Genomic DNA, 23,799 nt, shown 5'->3' with positions numbered 1-23,799 from the left:
TGCAGTCACGTTTGGTCTGGAGTACTGGGAAGCCATTTTTTTTTAACGTGCTTTAATTGCTTTTTGCTGGGGCCAGGGATATTTATGGGTTAGGAGATTGCCAAGTTATTTATTAGATGGAGTATCTAGGGATAGACTAATATAAATCACTTAGGCCAGTATTGAATATACCAGACACTCAGTAATTTAAAAAGCTTTAATAAAAATGCTAAAATATGAGACTTGTCTTTGGCTGTAATGAGACTCAGTTATCATGTTTTTATCAGCAATATTCAGTCACAGACCCCCCTGCCTTTTTCAAGAGTAAGAAAATGTGGATATAATCCTCATTTCTGTACTCTCCAGGTTTGTTGGAATTGAGGAAGGTTTTAAAAATTTGAAAAAAGGCTTATATAATAATTATTTGGGAAGCTAATTGCTGACTGAATTCCTCATTCTTAGAAATCCAAGAATTATAAGTAATGTTTTTTGTGGATCCAGCATGATAGTGAGTGGGGAAAACAACGTGGGGGTATATATGGCTAAACTTGGCTTATGTGTTGTACTTTCTATAAAAGAACCATTACTGTGTATGCTACACTTAAGCCCTGGTCTACAGAGAACAGAGTCAAAACTCACTGTGGGCCGGGCACGGTGGCTCACGCCTGTAATCCCAGCACTCTGGGAGGCCGAGGTGGGCAGATCGAGACCATCCTGGCTAACACGGTGAAACCCCATCTCTACTAAAAATACAAAAAAATTAGCCAGGCGTGGTGGCGGGCACCTGTAGTCCCAGCTACTGGGGAGGCTGAGGCAGGAGAATGGCGTGAACCCAGGAGGTGGAGCTTGCAGTGAGCTGAGATGGCACTGCTGCACTCCAGCCTGGGCGACAAAGCGAGACTCCGTCTCAAAAAAAAAAAAAGAAAAAAAGAAAAAAACAAAAACTCATTATGTTTAGAACCAATGGAAACCCTGAGAACTCAAAATGTAGTTGTTAATTTGTTTTACTGGAAACACTAAATTAATGGTCTATTCGATATGATTTTTTGTTTTTGTTTTTATTTAAATATTTTTCTTTTTTAGAGACACTTGGAGACACTGTACTCCCAGGCTGGAGTACAGTGGCACAATCACACCTAACCATAGTCTCGAACTCTTGGGCTCAAGCAGTCCTCCCGCCTCAGCCTCCCGAGTAGTCAGGACTATAAGTGCACGCCACCATGCCTGGCTCTGTGTGTGTGTGTGTGCATTTTAAAGAGACAGGGACTTGCTATATTGCCCAGGGTGGTCTAAAACTCCTGGTCTCAAGCAAACCTTCCACCGTAGCCTCTGAAAGTGTTGGGATTACAGGTGCGAGCCACCGCTCCTGGCTTGATACCATTTCATAGTTTAAAAATTATATTTACTTTTATCATGTCATTTATTCACAGCTAGAACCTTTTGAAGATAGCTCTATCATCCGCATGCCACCAAATACTGCTTATTTTAATAAAATTACCCAGTGGAAGAATAATCCCTGAGCTCAGACCCTTTCCCTTCTCTTCCTACAGTAGACAAGATGATGGACAAGTGCCCATTTCTTAAACATTTTCCAAATCCCATCTTCCTCCCAAGATAAAGAGTTTCTGTATCTGTTCCCAGATAATTTTCTTCTTCAATTCTGTGGTAGACTTGAACACACAATGACCACAACTTGGGTGCAGGGGTGAGGCACAGTGATCTAATCTTGGCAGCACAAAGCAGGTGGGAGAAGAGAAGAGGGGTGGGTGTTCAGTCACAGGCAGGAAATTTACTGGGAAGTGTACCTAGGCTGATTCCAGATAGATGGCCTGAGGGTGAGGCTGCATCCCAAGGGGCAGCCAACTCTGTTGAGATACCCCCTGGCCCCCAACATTGCTACTCAGGTGAGCAAAACACAACAGAGACCTGCAGCCCATTCATCCTTGGAAAGCTCGGGGTGTGGGCAGGAGTCTGTCAATACTCCCATGTCGCCAGGTGCCAGGCTGCAATATGGAGCAAGCCAGCGAGGCTCAGAGAGGCTGGGTCAATCTGTCCTGCTGATGTGGCTTCCAGAAGCTGTGCTCCAGACCCGGATGGAGACTGGGTCCTATGCAGGGTTCTAGAATAAACTTAGAGGTAGGGTCATGGAAGAAACCACATTTCCCCTCAAAAGTTTAGGATGGGGAACAAAGATGGACACACAAAAGTCGTTTCAGAAAGCAATGGCAGACAGATCTGCTGGACAGTGACAAAATCAGGAAGGCTAGGAGTTGATGGAGACCAGGAGGGGTATGAAATCCTAGGAGTGGACACATCTGGCCTAATTCTCAGCCCAGGCATCATTCCACATCTACCTTCCCCAGCTGGGAGTGGCTTAAAATGTGATAGGACTGAGGCGGAAGACTGGAGGCATCAAGGACCGTCAGTGAGAAACTGAGGAATTCAGGCTGCTTGATCTGGGCCAGGAATGTCCCTGTTCACACTCCTCACTGATCATCTGTAACCAAGGATCACTAAATGACAGGTCCAGGAATTAAAGCAGAGAGTGAGAAGATGCTGGACTTCCCCTGCTTTGCCTCATTTGGTTTTCTCCCTACTCAGTGCAGCAGGTGCTTTTCGCATGACCTACTTTTCAGATCATCAAAGTGAGGGCCACTTCTGTTCCAAACCTTGCAAGACTTCCGTTTTACCCATCTCACTGTGTCCAAACCAAAAGCCCTGCCAGCAAGAGTAGAGAGACCCTGGCCTTTGAAGCCAGGCACATTGGATCACCTCAAGCTGTGGCCTGGCTGTAGCTGAGACCTTGGGTTCTGCAGTCAGTCAGCAGGAGACACATCTTAGCCTCTCCTCTTCCAGGCTGTGTGACATTTAGCAAGTTATTTAATCCCTCTCTGCTTCTATTGCCTAATCCTTAAAATGTAAAGTAGTAGTAAAACTGCCATGTAGGGTTTTCATAAGATGAAGTAAGTGATGTGCGGCAAACTTTGCACAGTGCCACTTGACACTTATTAAGTTCTCAATAAATGAGAGTTGCTGGCAAAAAAAATCTGAATATAGAACAAAGAGCCCATAACATTGTCATTTACTATGTGCCAGGCACTGTGACAAAACCCTTTTATATTCATTTACCATTTATTCCTCACAGTGACCCTGTAAGTTACCTATGATCACGATGCTGTCCTGCAGTTTGAGAAGCTGAGATTAGAGAAGTCACACAACTTGCTCAAGGTCACACTGTGAATAAGAGGGAGGGAGCTCGGGTTGTAGTAACAAGAGACTGCCATGACCGTGTTAAAGAAGAGGGTAGAGAAGGAGAGAGGTCTGAAACTCGCTCCAGGGAGGCTGGAAATACTCAGGGGCCTTCCTGCAAGAGAGAGACTTGGGTTGACAGAGGTCATGGGCTTGGCCACCACCTCACAGCAAATGCTTGACAGAACTGGGACTGGAACCAAAGTACTTCCTCATGGGCAAAATGGGAAGTTAGAGCGAGGGGCATTCCTAACATCTATTTTGACTTGAAAAATCTATGATGTAAATTAAACCCTGTGATCCTGAGTGTGTGTGTGGCCAAAAGAACTCTCCAGGGAGCCTACAAGTTGGGGGGGGAAGGGAACAAAAGGAGCCTCCCAGAGGGAGGGCACCTCCATGCCCCAGAAAGAAGAGAACTCAACAAGAAAGACTCTTTTGCCGTGTTCAGTTCCTCTGATCATGGTCACTTGTCTGAATTGTGCAAATTAAAAATAGGAAGTGTGTGTCTGAGTCTATAAATAACTTCTGTAAGAGACACTGTGGAGACAACCGTCACAGATGAACTTAGCAGAGCCTGAGAGCTTTGTGATGTCACCCAGTCCCTGGCATGTATTCATGTATGCGTTATTCAGAACCATTTGTTCTCATTCCCTATCATTTCTCTCATCAAAATAGAGCCAAGAGGAGAAAAGCAGTCAGAATGGAGTGGGTCTATTCTGCAGCACAAAGTAAAACCATATCACACCAGGACATGGCGGGAGTCTGACTCACACTCAGAGTATTTAAGACCAAATAACGTGGATCTGGCCCTGCCTCAAAAAATAGGATGTGACTTCATGCAATTAACCTAGTTCCAATTTGCTGGCTGCCCCCCTGGATCCTGAGAGGTTGTATTTTTCTGAAAATCTCCTGGCATTAGCAGTTACATTTAGCACACATTGATTGAGCACCTACCAGATACCAGGCATTGTGCTGAGAGGCACCTGGAATACTGAGATGAACAAATGACAGTTCTTAATTATAAGGATCCCCAGTCGAGTGAGTGAGAGAGACATGGAAAACAATAGAACAGTGTGAAAAGTGCTGTGACACTAACCACATATCCTGCCATTCACCAGGCTGTGTTTATTTTACTCCCAAATGTCACTCAAATCTCTCCCTTTTGGCTCATCTCTCCTACTACTGCACTTGTCTAACCTTCTACCATTTCACTTTTGGACAACTCCCTAGCCAGTTTCATTTTCACTTGCTCAACTTCAGTCTATTCTCCACACTGCAGCCAGGAGTGACCAATTCCCAGTGGAAATCTGTCATGCCTGCATCACTTGTCATTATCATCATTATTATCATCATCATCATCACTACCACAATCATCACCACCAACATCACTGCTATCATCATCAACATTATCATCACCACTACCATCATCACCATAATTACCATCACTATCTTCACCACCCTTATCACCCTCAACATCACCATCACCGTCACCATCTATTACCATCATCACCTTCATCATCATCATCACCATTATCATCACCATCACCATCATCATTACCATCATCATCACCATAATCACCATCACTATCTTCACCATCTTTATCATCATAATCACCGTTATTATCACTATCACTATCATCATCTATCACCATCACTATCTTCATCACCACCTTTATCATCAGTACCATGATTTTCATCATAATCATCATCATCAGCAGCAGCAGCAGCAGCATCACGTCTTTAAACATTTTAATGTATCACTCAACTGCTGTTACAAAAAGATTGAAAATCTTAGTGTTTATTCAAAGAATCTGTAAGTTCCAGGGTCTACCTGCTCTTTCAGCCTCAGTTTCTGAGGTTCGCTATGTTCACTTCATCCACACTCACTGAAGCTCATCATGCTCTCTGTTTTGTGGATCCTTTGCACAGGCTGATCCATCTGCCCAGCTCTGCCCACAACAAACCCTTCACCAAACTCACCAACCAGTAAAAAGTCCCTAGTATGGGCTATCATGGAGCTTTGAACCACTTCATAGCATAGCCAGAGTGAAATCACACTTAGATTCTCATGATGACTTACCAGCATCAGTGTTCTCCTGTATACACTAAGCTCCATAATTTACACGAGAAAAGGACCTTGTCTGTTTGTCATTCTACTTCCAATGTAATGCCTAGTTCATCGTGGGAACTCAAAAAATGTTTTCAGTGAATATATTAGATCATTACACATAGGTTGTCATGGAACACAGACATACATTTATCTGTAGAATGTGGGAACTGATGGAGAGAAGGTATTCTATCTCAATACCAGTTTTCAAGTATGAGTAAGAGTTGAGCATATGGATGGATGGGGAAGATGGCTCATGGGCAGAAGGAACAACACATGCAAAAGTGTGGATTCATGAATTAACATGAGGTATTTGGAGCATTGCCAAATGGGCTGATGTGACTAGGACTGTGTGAGTTGTCTTGGAAAGAGAAGAGGAAACAGTGGGCAAGTAATGAGAAATGGGGAGTTAAGCAGACATTATGCAGTATTATTCAAAGAACTATCAATAAATGAAAAGAATATTTTCTGAGAACTCGTGTGTGTTCAGTTGTCGTCTCTCCTTGTAGTACAAGACCTCATAAGAGATGATTGGCCATGATTGATGTTTTTATAAAACTTTTATGAAGATACAATTCACATACTATAAAATTAGTCCTTTATTAAGAGGACAGTTCAGAGCTTTTAGAATATGCATAGGTTGTACACTAGTCACCACTATCTAATTCTAGAATATCTTTATAATTCCAATAGGAAGCTCCACCTCCATCAACAGTCACTTCTCATTTATCTCTCTCCCTAGCTCCTGGCAACCACCAATGCATTTTTTATCTTTATGGATTTTACTATTCTGGATATTCTACGTGAATGGAATCAGACAGTATGTGGTCTTTCGTGTTTGGCTTCTTTCACTTAATATTTACATGGTTCATTCACATTGGGTCACATATCAGTACTTTGTTTCTTTGTATAGTTATATAATATTCCATTGTATAGGTGTATCACATTTTGTTTATCCATTCATCTCTTGATAGATATTTGACTTGTTTTAAAATTTTGTGTGTTAGGACCAATGCATGAGCTGTTGTGTGGATATATGCCTTCGTTTCTCATAGGTACATAGCTAGAGTAGAATTGCTGACCCATATGATAGCTTATATTTAGCCTTTCGAAGAACTTACAGACTGTCCTCCAAGGTGGCTGCACTGTTTTACATTCCCACCAACTGTATTAGTCTACTAATTCTCCACATCCTTGTCAAAGCTTATTATTGTCCCTCTTTTTGATTAAAGTCATCATAGTGGATGTGAAGTGATATTTCATTGTGGTTTTGATATGCATTTTTTTCTGGTAAATAATGGTGCTAAACATCTTCTCGTGCATATTGGCCATTAGTATATCTTCTTTGGAGAATTATTTATGCAATTCCTTTGTTCATTTTTTAATTGGATTATTTGACATTTTATTGCTTTTACTTATTTTGACAGTAGTCCCTTATTAGATATGTGATTTTCAAATACTTTCTCTTATTTTGTGGATTTTCTTTTCCCTTGCTTTTTGGTGTCTTTTTGAAGCACAAATACTTTTAATTTGAATGAAGTCCAGTTTATCTATGTTTTCTGCTGTTGCTTGTGCTTCTTGTGGTATATCTTAAGAATTCATCACCTAATCAAAGGCTACGTAGTTTTTCTTGTGTTTTCTTCTAAGTTTTAGCCCTTACATTTAGGTCTTTGATCTATTAATGTTTTGAGTTGATTTTTGTATATGGTATGAAGTAGGGGTCTGACTTCACTCTCTTGCAAGGGGATAGCCACTGGTTTCAGTACCATTCATTGAAAATACTATTCATTCCTCATTGAATTGACTTGGCACCTTGTTGGAAATGAACTGACCCCATAAAATGTGGATACATTTTTGGATTCTCCATTCTATTCCATTAATATATATGCCTATCCTTATGCTGACTTTTAATAGTGCATATTTCCTAAGAATGTGTCGGGAATTAAAGGAAGCAATGTGTATAACAGCACTTGATGCTGGGCTTCAAGAAATAAACATAAACGATTTTGTTGTTGCTGCTGGTGGTGGTATTACTGTGTTCCCAGGAGGAACTCACTGATAGACCCAACTTGTTCCTGAAAGATCATCAGCTCCCAGGGTTTTAGACCAGAACAGACCTGGGGATTTGCAATCCAATGCCTCCATTCTAAAGCTAACCAAAACAAATTAACAACAATGCACACACACAAACACACAAGCACACAAGTGCACATACAGCTCTAGCCAGGTACATTAAATGATTAGCAAAAGGTCACAGAGCTACAGAAGGAAAATGTTCAGAAAATGCTCCTCCTTACACTTCATGCAGTGCTTTTTGCAAAATATTATACTATTTGAGTATACAGAATATCACACAACCTAGCCTAGGTAAATGCCATAATTCCCAATTTGCGTCTGGTTTAAGAAGTAAACATTTCTATTAAAATGCAAAAAGGTAGCCCCATAAGGATAAAACATTGGATCTTTAAAAGTCTTTTTCTGTATTATTTTTATAAATTAGCCTTGAGTGTTTAAAATGGTAATGAAAAGTATTTCACATTTATATTAGCTTTTACATGGTCTCTTAATATTTTGTTATTCCCTGATAATAACAACAATAAAGTAAAAACAATAATAATAGCTATTTAAGCCATTTTGAAATAATTATCACTAATCTAATCTCCATATCTCTGTGATGCAAATATTTTTATGCCCATTTCACAGTAGAGGAAGCTGAAACTTAATGGCTTAGGTAATTTTTTTCAAAAATCACATAGAAAATACTTGGAAAAAAATTGTATTCAAACCTTAGCCCCTGTGACTGCAAATCCCAAGATTTCTTTTTCTAACTCTGACATACAGTCTTAAATAAAACAATTAAGACTAGACAACCAATTGACAGAGACAGGGCAGAGTTGAGTGCAGGGAAGGCTGCCTTTGCAGTTACCTTGTGGAGCCATCTCTAATGGGGAGCAGGTCCTGGAGGGACAGGATGCGGAGGGATGTAATGGAAGCTGGGCAGCTCTGGGTGACTGGGAGGGGACCAGACAGAATGGATGCCCCTTGCAGGGGTGTAGCAATGACTCGTAATCTTGGCTGCTTGCCAGATTCACCTTGAGGACTTTTTGACACTATTACTCCCTGTTCTGATTCAGATCTAATAATCTGCAATTTTAAAAAATTCCCAGAGAGTTCTTGACAATGTGGGAATTCTTGACAATGTGGACAGAATGAGGAAGCAGCCCTCAATACGCACCTGCTTTTGGCCAAGGATTGAACTCAGAGTTTTACCCATACCTTCACCCTGAACTGGCGAGATTCAGAACTCACCTGCACTCAGGCATCCAGCTGAAGTGAGGCCAGGACCAGAGTCCAGAGCTGTGTGACCCCAAGGCCAATGCTGCCCTGGTGACCTGAACCCCTCTCAGTGGGTCTGGCCCTGAGGGTGAAGACTGTGTCCCAGCATCCTGCCTTGTGGACACACTTCAGTTCCTTTATCTTGTCCTGTGTACCTCAAAGCTGTTGTCAAGACCAAATTAGATAATAAAGCCCCAAATATCCATCACATACGAGGTATCATTACTTATTGCATTGCTAAGGATGTGGGCAAAGCTGAGGTAGGGAGCAGCAGCAGACACCTGTGCATCTGGTCCCAGGCCCACTTTGCTTCTGCCTCTCAGCTGAGATGAGGTCTGGGACCTGGCTGAGCAGGACATGGTGCTGAGGTCTTGTACCCTGTTCCTTCTAGAAACAGACACCCCTTAAAAGAAAATATTTTAAAAGCCAAGCAATTTCTTCATACACATGTGAGATTTGCCATATGCATTTGCTTAGGCCCAATAGCTCAGTTTAAGAGGAGGAAATTGATGGTTAGTCATTGAATATGCACATTTTACTCTGATAGCTAGAGTGTTTATGCACATATATACTCTACATATACTCTATGTACATATGAAATATATAGTAATGTTATACTATATTATTAAATATAGTGTACAATATACTATATTATTATATATAACATATCATATAATGTATTTAAATATATATATATGTGTGTGTATCTCCAAGGTAAGCTTCATTTAGTTATAAGTCCCAACTTAAAGTTGGAAACTGAGATTTAGAAAATGAGCAATTAGGCACAGATAAAGCCATTTCTCTGATTCTAAATGGCGTGAACAATATCAATAATGAGTATATACAAAGGCTAATAGCAGCTAACATTTACCAGATACTTCCTTATTTCCATGCACTGTGCTCCTGTGTTGAATACATTTATATTTAGTTCTTGCAACAACCTGAAGAGACAAGGTTTTCATCTCCATTGTACAGATGAGGAGCCATGGGCTTAGGCTCAGTAAATAAAAGTTGTCCAATGCCAAGCAGGTCTATTGGACTTCAGAACCAGAGGCATGTTCCCTGGCCTCTCACTGCTATTTCCACCACATCATATCAACTTTATGCAGGGTGGGGCTGATATGTGCAAAATCACGCATTTCAATCCCAACTAACTTTACGGAAAGACATGTTTCATCTTTGGGAAAGCCTTTTCCAGCTCAAGTCTTCTGTCTCCCAAGTACACAATCATTTGAATGAAACAGTATACAGAGTAGTCATTTATTTATTTAGCAAGTTTTTATTAAGCATCTATTAAATATTGTGTGGCAGGCATAGTTCTATTTACTGGGAGTGTAGTGGTTTGTAAAGTAGATAGTTTAGTGGGCCAGAGAGATGTTAAACAAATAGTCATATACATGGATATAAAAGCCCAAAACTATGTATGTATTATACAAGAAAATGTAAAGGTTGAGGAGAGATTGTAACAAGAGGACCTGAATTAGATATTGGGGGCAGGGGACTGGGATCCTTAGCAAAGACTTCTCCAAGGAAGTAACATTAAAACTGAGCCCAGAAAAAAAATTACACACGTGAAGAATAGGATGGTGAGGATTTCAGGGAGAGGATAGAGCGAGTGTCAGTCTCTAGGATGGGAGACACTTGACACATTATCAGATACTGAATTTAGAAACCCGTGCACTCATACATTATGTTTACAGGGATAAAGAAGATGTTACTGCATGTCCGTCATTGTGTGTATAATAGGAATACAAGGGTACCTATCACAGATCCTGTCCATGGGATAGCTCAGTTGCAAAGATAAATGGTATGATAAAGGCATAGACAAGAATGTCTTGGGGAGAGAAAGGGTGACTCAGACATCACAAGTAAGCTCTGAATGTGAGTTGAGAACTGGAGAGTGGGTGGATCAGATGGCACAGGTGTGGGAATGGGTTTTCCAAGCAGAGGGAATTGTGTGTCTAAAGGTACAAAGTTGAGAGGATGATGGAGCTCTGGAGAGAGGCTTTAGAGAAGGACCTAGAAGTTATGTTTTGGACAGACTGCAAAACAAATGGTTTTGTAAATCCTGTTAAGAAGTTTTAGGCCTTCCATCTTTATCAAGGGGCACATGTGGGACGTTTTAGGCAGAAGCAAGATATTTAAAAGATAACTGTGGAATTTCTATCTCTGTCTATCTGTCATCTATCTGTTTATCTATCTATCTATCTATCTATCTATCTATCTATCTATCTATCTACCTATCTATCTATCTATCATCTATCTCTTTCTGTCTACCCACATACTTACCCAACTTCTGTCAATATATCATCTGTCTCTCTCTATTTCTATCTATATTGATCTTTCTTCTGCCTAGCTATTACCCGTCTATCATCTATCCAAAATGACCACATTTTGAAGTTACCGTAGTTGTGCATTTAACCCTCTGCACAATCTATGCAAAGGCCCTATTGTAAAACACCACCGTCCGTGAAAAGATAAGCAGATACCTACGGCACCAGCAGGGGAAGCTCAATAGTGTCTGCACAGATGACACACTGTGCTATTTATTATCCTTTAGTTAAACTCTGTGGGTCCTACCATTTCCTTTGAGTCATTTGGGCATGTCAGGTAAGGTTATTATTCATTTCTTTATGTTTATATGTATATTTACAAGCAGTAGCAATATGTATAGATGCATTTGCTACAGATACTCGTCTAAAAATTAAACAAAGATCACCTGCCAAAATATGGAGAAGCATTTAAAAGCTATCCCCAAGTGTTCCTTTCTTCACAAAGTCATCATGGAAACAAGGGTAGAGTTGTAGTGATATTGCGGAATTCAACTCAGATTTAAATTTACAGTAAAAGTATTGAATACCTTCCTTGGCAAGCAGCATGCATGGCCCTGGGGAAACAAGGACAGTGAAAATAGGCTCCTCGTGTTGTGGCCTGCAGTGTGCAGGGGGCACTGACTTGAATGGGATGGTTTTGTTCATCATGGCAGGTGCTGTGAGGGAAGATGCTCTGGGAAGACATTTGAAGCAGAGTACACAAACACGTGAAGGCTTGTGGATGGAAATTTTGTTTGGGGAATTGGTCAACAATAAACAAAGAGGAATCATAATACAGTGAGAGGAACTCTTGTTGACTGACCCTATAATTTTGATCAATTTATCTCCTCATGCCTCAGTTTCTTCAATATTAATGGTGAGAATATTTATTTGATTTATCTCACCATTTGTAAGGAGCTTGTTTGTTTCAATAAACAAGGAATTTGAAAACAACAAAGTTGCTTATTAATGTTAGTTTCTAAGGATATTTAATTAAGAAGAGAAAGAACTTCCCTTTCTGCCAGTTCATCCTCTGCACTTCCTTTTCTGTTAGCGATCCACACCCTAACACTGTACTTATCTTTCCTCCTTGGAGAAAATGACAGAGAACATGAAGGAGCTACAGAGGATGGCACACAACACTACCTGGGCTTAGTAGGAACGTCTCGGTTAGCCTTTGTGATCCTACTTCAGGAAGCTCTTTCCTCATGGGTAACATAGACTGAGCACCTGAGCAATGAGGATGACATGCTAAGCATCCATGGAGTTTTACATATCTCTTAATCCAGCATCCTTCACACTATCGGATGAGGTACGATGTCTGCGGAAAGAACAGTTCTGAGTTGGTGGCTGTGCTGAGTTCTATCCTGAGGCATCATAGCTGCCTCCATTCAATGAATGTGCTTTCCCCAGCTGTGTGTAACTTACTATTAGGGAGCCTTTAGGGTCTGAAAAAAAAATTAAGACAAAAAACTTCAGATGGCCTAACAGTTCCAGCTGAAGCAGACATTATTTTGAGAATATTTTGGAAGTTGCACTCGAGTTGTTGCTTTACAGAAGTGAAAAAAGTATTGACATTTCGAAGCCCAGAACTATTTTTTAACAAGCTAGAAAATATAGGAAAAAGAAAAAAAACAGGTAGAACATTTTTCTCAAGAGAATGCAGTGTAGCTAAAATGTACGCTATTTTTCCCCAGCATGTATTTGGGTAAAATATGTGCACTGAAATTTCAGGCCAAATCCTAATGCAGAAATAATCCCAAATATGGCAGATTTATAAGATAGGCAATTTTTATTTATTTGCTAATGTAGATTAAGAGCTCAAATGTTCTACTTGTTACTCATGGCTTCTCCTTGAAAAGACTTAGCTGTAAGGTCTCAGCAGCATAAAACTCCAAGCTGCAAAATTGTCTGAATTCAGCATTTGCCATAATTCTCCTTTGCCATCAGCTCAGCTCAGGTTTGTTTGGAATTGACCTGCCCTGTACCTGTTTGGTAATTAATAATTCACAATTAAATTGGCAGTACAAATACATCAGCATGTCTGCAGGCTTGGAGCCTCCGCTCTGTGTTATCTTCCTTTTATTTGAGGATCTGAAAGAAAATTGGAAAGAAAGGTTTGAGTATCTAAAATCTTCCATTCAAAGCTTTACGTCCCTTAGTTTTGGGATTTCTTTTCAATCTGTTTTGGATCTTTCTTTCAAAGAGAAATTAAGCATGTACCGTTGTCAGACTCTGTGATTTACACTGAGGAGTAGAGATGTGTGTAATTCCACACTTGCCCTCCAGCTCCTCATTCTCTAGGTGCAGAGACAGTCAGAAGACAATAAGCTGCCATACATAGAGCACGTTCAAAGCCCTCCCTGGGACAGGTCTAAACAAAATGCAGCAGAAGAGATGACTGCTTCTGCTTTCAGGATGTGGGGAGAGGTTAGGGCAAATGGCAGGGGAGAGAGGATGTTAGGGTACCCTTTGAAAGATGAGTCATATCTGTTGGTAGGGAATCAAAAAAAGACAGTCAAGGAAAAGAAAAGCTATGGGAGTGCTGATGCTTTTAAAACATTCAGGAGAATATAAGGGGCCAGTGTGTGCCATGCGCTTTGTTAGAGGAAACGGGGCCTGAGATGAGGTTTGTTGGTGGGTTTGGGGGTTCGACTCCAGAGAGCTCAGGTCATGCAGAAGGGTTTGTTTGTTAAACGTGGTAGGCCATTCTGGGGTAAATGAGTAAGGAGGAGAGAAGTTTGATTCCATGATTACTTGGAAAGATTGCTCTGGCTATGTGTAGGGAATAGATTGGTGGGAACCCAAAATGGAAAGAGGCCGGGTGGAAGGTTCCTGGTGGGAGGCTACTGCAATTATCTGTGAAAATTGGTGAGAAACAACCAAGACAGTGGTGGTGATAAATAAGAGGTGAGAAGGAATCTGGGCGTTTTCCAATACTGACCTTTGAGTTGAAGAGAATCAAGGCCTGGAGGTGAGAGAGTAAGACCAGGTGTCATTTTAGGCTAAAATTTGTAGTGCTGTGGGTACATGGGCATGGTCCTGGCTCATGAGAGGAAAACTGTTGTTTGTGAAATATGTTTTTCCTGACATCATCATGATCGTCGTTATCGTCATCTTAGGAGCTAACATTTATTGAGTGCTTACTTTATATCAGTCACTCTGCTAAGCCGTTATTTCACCTAAACTCACTGTGTTGTGAGTTTAGCTACTACTATCATCCACATTTCACGAGTGAGAAAAATAAAGCTCAAAGGGACAAAGGCAGGTCACCTTGCTAACGGTCATGTAGCAGGTGAGGAATTCAGCTGATTGAAACATTGGTCTATCTGAATCCAGAACCCTGCTCCTAACCACTAGGATATGATGCCACTTAAAAAATACAATTTGGAGTACAATCTCATGGTTGCAGTAGTAGTAAGGACACACATGCATTGCTGGTTGGATCCAGGATTTTCTAAGTCTATCAAGAGAGTCAGAGAATTTCACTGAGTTTTAAAGGATGTGTTTTAAGGGATGGTGAGAGGTTGTCAGGTTAAAATAAGTGAGAAACAAAATAATTCCAGGATGGAACAACCTGTTCAAGGTCAAAGATTTTAAAAGGGTCTGCAATGCTCAGAAAATAGTAACTAACTCAGCGTTATCAGCATTTTGAGTGCAATATTGGGGAAGACTTGAGGCTGAGGACAGTGGTCCCTCATGGTTATCAGCTTACGCCACTGATTCCACTAAAAACAATAAACATGGGGATAAACAGGAGCTCTTGGAAGGCTTTGTGAATATTTTTGATTTCACCTTTTAATCAACAGTCACAGCCTCTCTCAGGTCCTCTGCTTCCCACCAGTGTTCCCACATCTGCCTCCTGCTATCGCCAAGGTATAATATAGAGCTCCTTCTACCATAAGTACAAGGCAAACGTTTATGGCCCTATCTTTGACGAATCAAGCAACTTGAAATTTATTACTGTGAACAATATTTATCATAAAAACATGCTATACAAAATTTGTAGGCTAACACCTCCTTTTAAGTGCAGAGAATTATTCTCAGGTATTTCTTCTATCCTGTTTCCTTACAGTTCCTCCTCAGATCATGAATATCTCCTCAGACGTCACTGTGAATGAGGGAAGCAGTGTGACCCTGCTGTGTCTTGCTATTGGCAGACCAGAGCCAACTGTGACGTGGAGACACCTGTCAGTCAAGGGTAAGATGCTGACCTGGAGGACGTTTTCAGCGGTAGTATGTTAAAGTCTTGGCTCTTATGCACAACAGAGCTTCAGGAATCAGAAAACATTTTGTAGTCCAGTCATATAAAATCAAGCAGGCAATATGCACCAATTGCTGGCTTTTTCATTTCCAAAGAAGGATTCATAGAGGAAATTTGCTAAATTATGGTCTCAGTCATTTTTATGGCCTTAGGTGGCTTCTGTTTTCCAAACTATGAAGAACAAAGGACATAAGAATAACTTCCAATGAAGATGTGAATTTCTGAAAGTAGAGGTGGGTCAGTTGGTGGTTTGTTCTTCCTGGAAGTAGAGCACAAGGGTATGAGTGTGGCCATGGAGAAGTTTGGCGTTATTGTGTGTCCAGGAGAAAAAGGATCTCCTTGCTTCAGCACTTTTAGGACATTTATCCAGAGCCACACATGTCTGACCTGTCCATAAACAGTTCACCTTGAGTGGAAGAAGGATGATGGAAATGGTTAAGTGCACTTGGGCATGACTGTGCTAAGCAGTCAATAATTGATATGAAAACATCGGTTAAAACCATTTCCAACTTAATAGCAAGGGAACCAGAAGGACAGTGGGGCTTGTCCTTTTGGAAATAAAACTTGCCCCAAGCCAAACTTGAAGAGATGGGCACAGAGCCAGTTGAAATATTTACACTGCTACTAAAAGCTGTGATTAATTCTAGGAATTATACAAGAAACAAGAGCTTCCTCAGGCATTAAAAATTCAAACATGAAACCAAGTAAATAGGAAAAATGTGTGGAGTATGCCTACATAACATTCAAAAGTAATATGGATCTACAAGAAAGTGTAAGAGTAAATCTTAGTAATATTGAGAAAGACGAAGATTTGCCAGGACAAGAAAAGCCCTAACCATGACAGAAGAAAAGTAATAAATTCATGTTAATACCGAAATACCCAAAATTGTGTGATTTAAATAACAGAAATGTATTTCCTCACATTTCTGGAGGCCAGATGTCTGAGGTCAAGGCGTCAGCAGGGTTGGTTCCTTTCAAGAGCTTGAGGGAGAATTCGTTCCACGTCCTTCCCTAGATGCTGATGGTTTGCTGGTAGTCACTGGCATTGCTTGACTGTAAATCTATTACCCTGATCTCTGCCTTCATCTTCCTATGGCCTTCTCCCTAGATGCATCTGTGTCCAAGTTGTTCCTTTTAATAAGGATATAAGCCATCATATATCAGGGTCCACACCAGTAACTTCATTTTAACTTGATTACCTCTATAAAGACCCTATTTCTAAATAAGGTCACATTCTGAGGTATCAGGGGTTAGGAATTCAAGGTATCATTTTTATAGGGTTGTAACTTAACTCATCACAGCCTTCATCAAAATTAAAAACCTTCAGTGGAGTCACAGACTGGATAAAAACATTTACTGTGCATATATTTGACAAAAAATTTACATCTAGTGTATATGAAGAATTCTTCCAACACAATTCTGACACTCTACCTCAAAGTGAACAAAAAATTTGGTCAATTCCAAAAGAAGATATAGTATGTGAATGGCAAATAAGTACACAAAAATGTGACTAACATCTTAATCGTATAAATAAAAATTAAACCAAAAATGAGATACCATTGTATAATCCCTAGGAAGACTAAAATTAAAAAGGCTGATAATATCGAGTGTTGGTGAGGATGTGGATCAGCTGAAGCTTTATATATTAACTCTGCAACTGTAAAAACATATAAGCACAATGGGGAACAATTTCACATTTTGTTATAAAGTTAAACATACACTTAGCATACGCACCAGCAATTCCACTCCTAGGCATTTATTCAAGATAAATGAAAGCATATGCTCACAAATGTATATTGTACACAAATGTTTTTTAGCAGTTTCATTAATAATAGCTGTAAACTATGAATAACCCAAATAACCATTGACAGACGAATAGATTAATTGTGGAATATTCTAACAACAGATTGCTACTCCGCAATTAAAAGGAACAAACCACTGATGCACATAACAAAATGGATGTATCTCAAAAATGGCGTGCTGAGGAAGATAAGCTAAAAATTAAAAAACACATGCTGTATGAATTTGTTTGCATGAAATCCTGTAATAGGCAAAACTAATCTGGAATGGCAGAAGTCAAGTCAGTGGTTACTTAGGGTAGGGATTTGGGGAGAAGTGACTGCAAAGGGCCATAAGAGATTTTGGGGGATGTTGGAAAAGTTCTGTATCTTGAAGGTTATGTTGGCGTCAAAATTAGTCAAAACTAATAAAACTGTAAAAAAAAAAAAGTGTATTTTATTGTTGGTAATTAGATTTCAATTAAATTTGAAATATAAATATACAGAAATGTAGACAATAATGATCTGAATTTTTTTCCTAATTTGAAACATTAATTATGTTATTGCATTTATCAAATAAGAGACTGGATCTTCTGCTAGGAGTATCATTCAAGCTTTTGCTGTTTTTCTCTTTGTGGACTGAGAACACATATTTTTGCTCCTGCCTTGTTATAGGGAAAGATAATGCTAATAAATTAGCCTAATATTCTTGGTATAAAGACCTTGCCTATTAAAACCTAGAATGTCTCTATATCATAAAGTAAAATTATTGAGAGTATTAAAGTATATGTAAGGGATATCGCAAAACTCAAACTTAATATAAACACAGCAATAATGTTCCCAAAGACATGGGTTCCATGATAATTTTGCCTAAAGTTAGAGATAATTTTGGATTTATATTATATACAAAACTGTGTCTAACCATCAGATCAACTTTTATATATTTGGTAAAATCAAATGTCTTTATAAATGCTTGAAATCCCAGAATGTAGTTATTTGATCCTAAACACACAGTTCTCTAAGCTTGGAAATCATTTAAAAGGCATTTTGACTTTATGTAAATGTTCTGAAGCAATTCTTTATAATGGTACACTGGTAAGATTTCCCTTTTAAAATAAGGGGGATTCATTCATATTCCCAATCTTTTATAGAATGTAATAGCTGCAATTTAGCCTCACTGGAAAATCGTAAATTTAAGTGATCCCTCTCTTCTTTAAATCTCCCAGGCTGTGCTCTACTTTGAAGTTGCCTTTGTTTTTTCATAGGCTTGGCCTTAACTTTGCTGTCTTTCATTTTCACTATTGTCTTTCCCCTTCCCTCTCTCAATGATATTTAAGCATTTGAACTCCAAAAAATGGTTTCCCAGTTTGAAAAGCACAGGGGCCATGCTAATCTTCTCTGTAGCATTTCAATTTTATACCTAATGTAGGTGACGGGTTGATGGGTGTAACACACCACCATAGCACGTGTATATCTATGTAACAAAACCACACGTTCTGCACATGTTCCCCAGAACTTACAGTATAATAAAAAAAAAGAAAAGCTCTGGAATATGAAGTGTTTGTAAGTTTAAAATTTGCATCTGCAGGGTGGCTACCAATATTTATTTTTAGAAGGATGCTCCTTCTGACTTGCAATTAGGGAGTTGTTTTAAAAGATTAGAAGTACATTCAATGAAACTTGAACATCAAACAGCATTTTTTAGAAAAATTTGTTGATTGATTCAGCATGGAAGAATAAGAAATAAAGGTTGCAATGATATTTTCTTTGAAATTCCAGTAGGATTATGGTGGAGGAGTTAGCTAATGCAATATTTGAAATATATGATTTAAATTTGGGGATCTATAAACAGGGACGAGTAAATCAGCCTTCATTTAAGAAAAATATTTTAATAAGCAGATTATTAAAAATTAAAAATAGTAACAATCACACTTACAGTTTAAGATGGCAATATGAGTACATGCTGTCGACCCCTTACAATTGTAGAAAAGAGGTAAAAATAAATGAATAAATAAATCCATTATCACATGAGAAAAATAATAATAAGCTTTGATGGATCTGAAACTATGAGGAATCTCTGAAATATAAAAAGTAGACAGATATAATGAAGGAAAAAATACAGCTCAAAATACAGAAATGCAATCTCTACCTAAGAGTTGAAGAGTGAAGGTTTCAGGTAGTGAAACTGCACTGGTAAGTGATTAAAGTGATTGGAGTGGGAGGAGGCAAGGGAGTGAGAGGAGCCTGGGTAGCCTTTGCCCATGTTGGTGGTGTAAATACTCCCATCATTGACGTTTCTGGGGAGCCCCTTTGAAGTAATTTTTCTTTTCAGGTATATTTGTTTCACAAAAACAAACAAACCAAAGACATATCCTTCTTACCAAAGTAGGGTAAAAGTTTTGAAACATCCCCAAGTTTCCAAAGGTGGATCTGAAGACTTCCCAGCTTTTCTGCTCTCTCGACTGAGTAAGCTGCGGGAGCCCTGTTGACCTCTCGTCTCCTTGGCAGTACTGAAAGTGTACCAGATTTCCAGAACCCGGGCATTTTCGAGGACACGTGCCTCACTTTTGAGGAAAGCTGGATGTTACCAGGATCATGAATAAATGTTGTGAACATAACGAAAAGCACTATGCAAACGTCCCTTTGGGGGTTTGCTGTTTCTGTGCAAACTGCTGAGCTTTTGACTGTGTATTCATTCTTAATCTTTAGATATAAAAATCTATACTTAATTTTTTCAATAGCAGGCAATGTCTTACTAAAAATATTTATATAGATCTGCTAGAGGGTATGGCACTTGTGTAGCAGCCTTTACATATATAGAAATCTGTACTTAGTCACCCATGGCCCAGGAAGTAGAATAATGATGGAATTATTATTCTATATAACACAGGCTGCTGCCTCAAAAAATTTTCCAAAGGAAAAAGTCAGGTCCCAAAACAAGCAAGCAAAGTGGATTGGAATACATTGTGAATCAGCTGGGCTTCAAGAATTATTTCCTTTCCCATTCCTGAAGGACAAGAGAAGGGAAGCTGGGCCACCATCACTGGCAGGCTTTTCTAGGCACATGAGTAATGTGAAAAAGTTGCAGGGATGGGCGTGGCAGAAGAAGTCCCTAGAGCCTGTTGTGTTCTAAGGAGGGTAGTCATCCCCTCTTGCAATGCCATAGGAATCCACTGCGATGCCTCGCACACCTGGCTCCGCTGCCATGACATATTTGGAAAGGCCAGATGTTTGGGAAAAAATAACAAAGTCTTCCTTCCTGTCTCTCCTCCCCTGAGATTTTAAGATGACAACACTTCACCCGTGAGTGAGCTGCTCATACAGTCTACTCAGATACAGTAATATCTCAGGGAGCAAGTTATTTCTTAGAAGTGAACTTTCCAGGTAACCAAAGCTGACTCTTTTATGCATTTACTCAAGTTATTTCCACTGAAAGCATTTAAAGCATGAATTATGTTCTATTCTGTTTATTTTTGTCTAGTGAATGCCATTTAGCCTCATCTTTACATTGTAACATCAAGATTATACGTATAGATTGTTTGTATCTTGGCATTTGGGGACTGCGATGACTAGGAATATGACCCTTAAATACCATCAATACTGTTTAAAATCTTGTGTCTTTTAAAACTAGTTCCTGTAGTGTTTCTTTCTTCCTTTCAATCAGACTTGTCAGTTCTTCCTAAAGTCAGTGCACCTGTCTTTTAGCAGCCACGTTTCTTCTGATGATCTGCTTCTAATTTGTCTTGAGCAAGAATCTATACAACTAAGTTGATTAGTCCTAAATGAGACGTAGTGGTGGGAAAGGGCCTTCTTTGAGTGAAAGGCATTAGCTTTTAGGAATGTGATCAATGGCACTGATGACTTCTGTCTGGGGGAAATAATGTTTGGCTTTGTTCTAGATATCTGAGGTTGCTAAATGAGAGAATTCCATGGAAGTAAAGAGCTAATGCTAGCAAAATCACCACCCGTGGTTATCACCTGGTTGGACAGTTTTGTCTTCTAGTCACTCTGGTAGATGTTCAGGTTAGAAATATACCAATCAGCCGGGCTCTGTGGCTCATGCCTTTAATCACAGCACTTTGGGAGGCTGAGGTGGACAGATCACCTGAGGTCAGGAGTTCAAGACCACCTTGGCAAACAGGGTGAAACCCCGTCTCTACAAAAAAATACAAAAAATTAGCCAGGCGTGGTGACTCATGCCTGTAGTTCCAACTACTCAGAAGGCTAAGGCAGGAGAATCTCTTGAACCCAGGAGACGGAAATTGCAGTCAGCTGAGATCGGGCCATTGCACTGCAACCTGGGTGACAAGAGCAAAACTCTGTCTAAAAAAAAAAAAAAGTACTGATTCACGACTGTTTCTGCTACAGCGTTCATTTTTCATGCTAGAAATTCCTAAAGAGAAAGTCTTAGAAGAAATCACCAAGTTCTTAGCACTCCAAATAAAAGATGCATTGACCCACACTTGAGTATAGGTATTGGATAGGCTGTTGGATGGTGGTGTTAGCCCATTGGATAGGCTGTTGGATGGTGGTGGTAGCCCATTGGCAGAACATGGGCTAACACCCATGTTTAGCATGAGACCTGGGCTGAGTTGTTAACACACGGAGTGACTTAACAAATGTTGATTTATCTCACTGATCCTCAAAACCCTTTACTGCAAAATGGGAACAACTTTATCAGTTTATTTTGGGTATCAAAAGAGAAAATGAATGGAAAGCAGGTAATAGTGTTGAACACTAACTCAACAATTATTTCTAAACTGTAGTTGTGCCATATTTGCATTTGAATGCATTCTTTGAATCCATGTAGCATACAGATTAGCCTGGGTGCTGGTTATGATGGTATTATGATGAGTGCATACTGTATGCCTAGCCCCGTTTTGTGCGTTTTTTGTGTTTTAACTCATTGAATGTGCGAGCAGCCTTGAGAGAAAAGTGATAATTTTTACTATTTTATTACCTCTTGTCTTTGTCTCTTATTCCTTCACAGTTCTGAGGTCTTTGATTCATTTCTTTGGCCTGAGTGTAGATTGGGAATGATACAGCAGTTTTATTTGTGATAGGCAAAAAGCCAAATGTCCTTCATTGGGTATATGGTTAAACTGTGGTATAATCGCACCATGAAATACTACACAGCAAAACAAAGGAATGAACTATTGTTCCATTTGACAACTTGGATGGACCTGAAAGACATTGTGATGAATAAAAAGAGTTGGTCTCAAACGTTTGCATATTGTATGATTCCACTTTTATAACATTCTTGAGTTGTCAAAATTGTAAATATGCACAAGAGGCCAGCAGTTGCCAGTGGTGAGAGTAGCAAAAGGAAAGGGAAGCAGAAGGGAGTTGCCTTAGGTTGATGGAGCTATACTGTATCTTGATTGTTATGGTACCTATATGACTCAGTATGTGTGACTGAATGTTGTCGAACTATACACAAAGACATAAAAATAAGTACATGCAAAAACTAGTGAAATGCAAGTAAACTCCACAGTGCAATTTTTCATAACTTTATTTATTTTTAATTTTAATTTTAATTTTACTCTAAGTTCTTGAATACATGTGCAGGATATGCAGGTTTGTTACACAGGTATACAAGTGCCACGGTGGTTTGCTGCAGCTGTCAACCCATCATCTAGGTTTTAAGCCCAGCATGCATTAGGTATTTGCCCTAATGCTCTCCCTCCCCTTCCCTGCCACACCCCGACAGGCCCCAGTGTGTGTTGTTCTCCTCCCTGTGTCCAGAGAACATGCAGTGTTTGGTTTTCTGTTCCTGTGTTAGTTTGCTGAGAATGATGGCTTCCAGCTTCATCCATGTCCCGGCAAAGGACATGATCTCATTCTTTCTTATGGCTGCATGGTATTCCATGGTGTACTAAAACACCAAAAGCAATTGCAACAAAAGCCAAAATTGACAAATGAGATCTAATTAAACTTAAGAGCTTCTACACAGCAAAATAAACCAGCATCAGGGTGAACAGGCAACCTACAGAATAGGAGAAAATATTTGCAATCTACCCATCTGACAACGATCAAATATCCAGAATCTACAAGGAACTTAAACAAATTTACAAGATAAAAAACAAACAGTCCTATCAAAAAGTGGGCAAATGATATGAACAGACACTTCTGAAAAGAAGACATTTATGTGGCCAACAAACATGAAGAAAAGCTCATCATGACAGATCATTAGAGAAATGCAAATCAAAACCACAATGAGATACCATCTCATGCCAGTCAGAATGGCAATTATTAAAAATTCAGGAAACAATGAATGGTTGTGGAGAAATAGGAACGCTTTTACACTGTTGGTGGGAGTGTACATTAGTTCAACCATTGTTGAAGACTATGGCGATTCCTCAAGGATCTAGAACCAGGAATACCATTTGACCCAGCAATCTCATTACTGGATAATGGTATTTGTTATATACCCAAAGAATTATAAATCATTCTACTATAAAGACACATCCACATGTATGTTTATTGCAGCACTATTTATAATAGCAAAGACTTGGAACCAACCCAAATGCCCATCAATGATAGACTGGATAAAGAAAATGTGTCACATACAACTTTATAAATAAAACTGTATATATAATACTGTATGCATACACACACACACATATATATTTAGTTACATAAGATGCCACCATTGGGGGAGCTGGGTGATAGTGCTGGGTACCTATCTCTACCATTTTGTAACTTCCTGTGAATCGACAATTATTTCAAATGAAACAATAAAAAATAGAAATACAAGGAAAATGAGTCTCTAGT

At 39.5% G+C, this 23,799-nt stretch overlaps 1 protein-coding gene and 1 pseudogene across 9 annotated transcripts in view; one reads left to right on the top strand and one right to left on the bottom strand.

The window, feature by feature from the left end:
• The window catches only part of OPCML (opioid binding protein/cell adhesion molecule like), a 1,151,950-nt gene that overhangs the window by 1,019,295 nt on the left and 108,856 nt on the right, over positions 1-23,799 (top strand). For all 9 annotated transcript variants that reach the window (XM_025357328.1, XM_025357325.1, XM_025357327.1 and 6 more), the window contains one exon: positions 15,059-15,184. In XM_025357328.1, the coding sequence (XP_025213113.1) occupies positions 15,059-15,184 (126 nt within the window). The remainder of the gene's footprint in view (positions 1-15,058; positions 15,185-23,799) is intronic.
• Positions 18,375-18,456, bottom strand: LOC112607449 (annotated as a pseudogene).

Source organism: Theropithecus gelada, chromosome 14 (genome assembly GCF_003255815.1).
Source record: "Theropithecus gelada isolate Dixy chromosome 14, Tgel_1.0, whole genome shotgun sequence".
Classification (NCBI taxonomy): Eukaryota; Metazoa; Chordata; class Mammalia; order Primates; family Cercopithecidae; genus Theropithecus; species Theropithecus gelada.
This window is presented reverse-complemented; position numbering and strand designations above follow the sequence as displayed.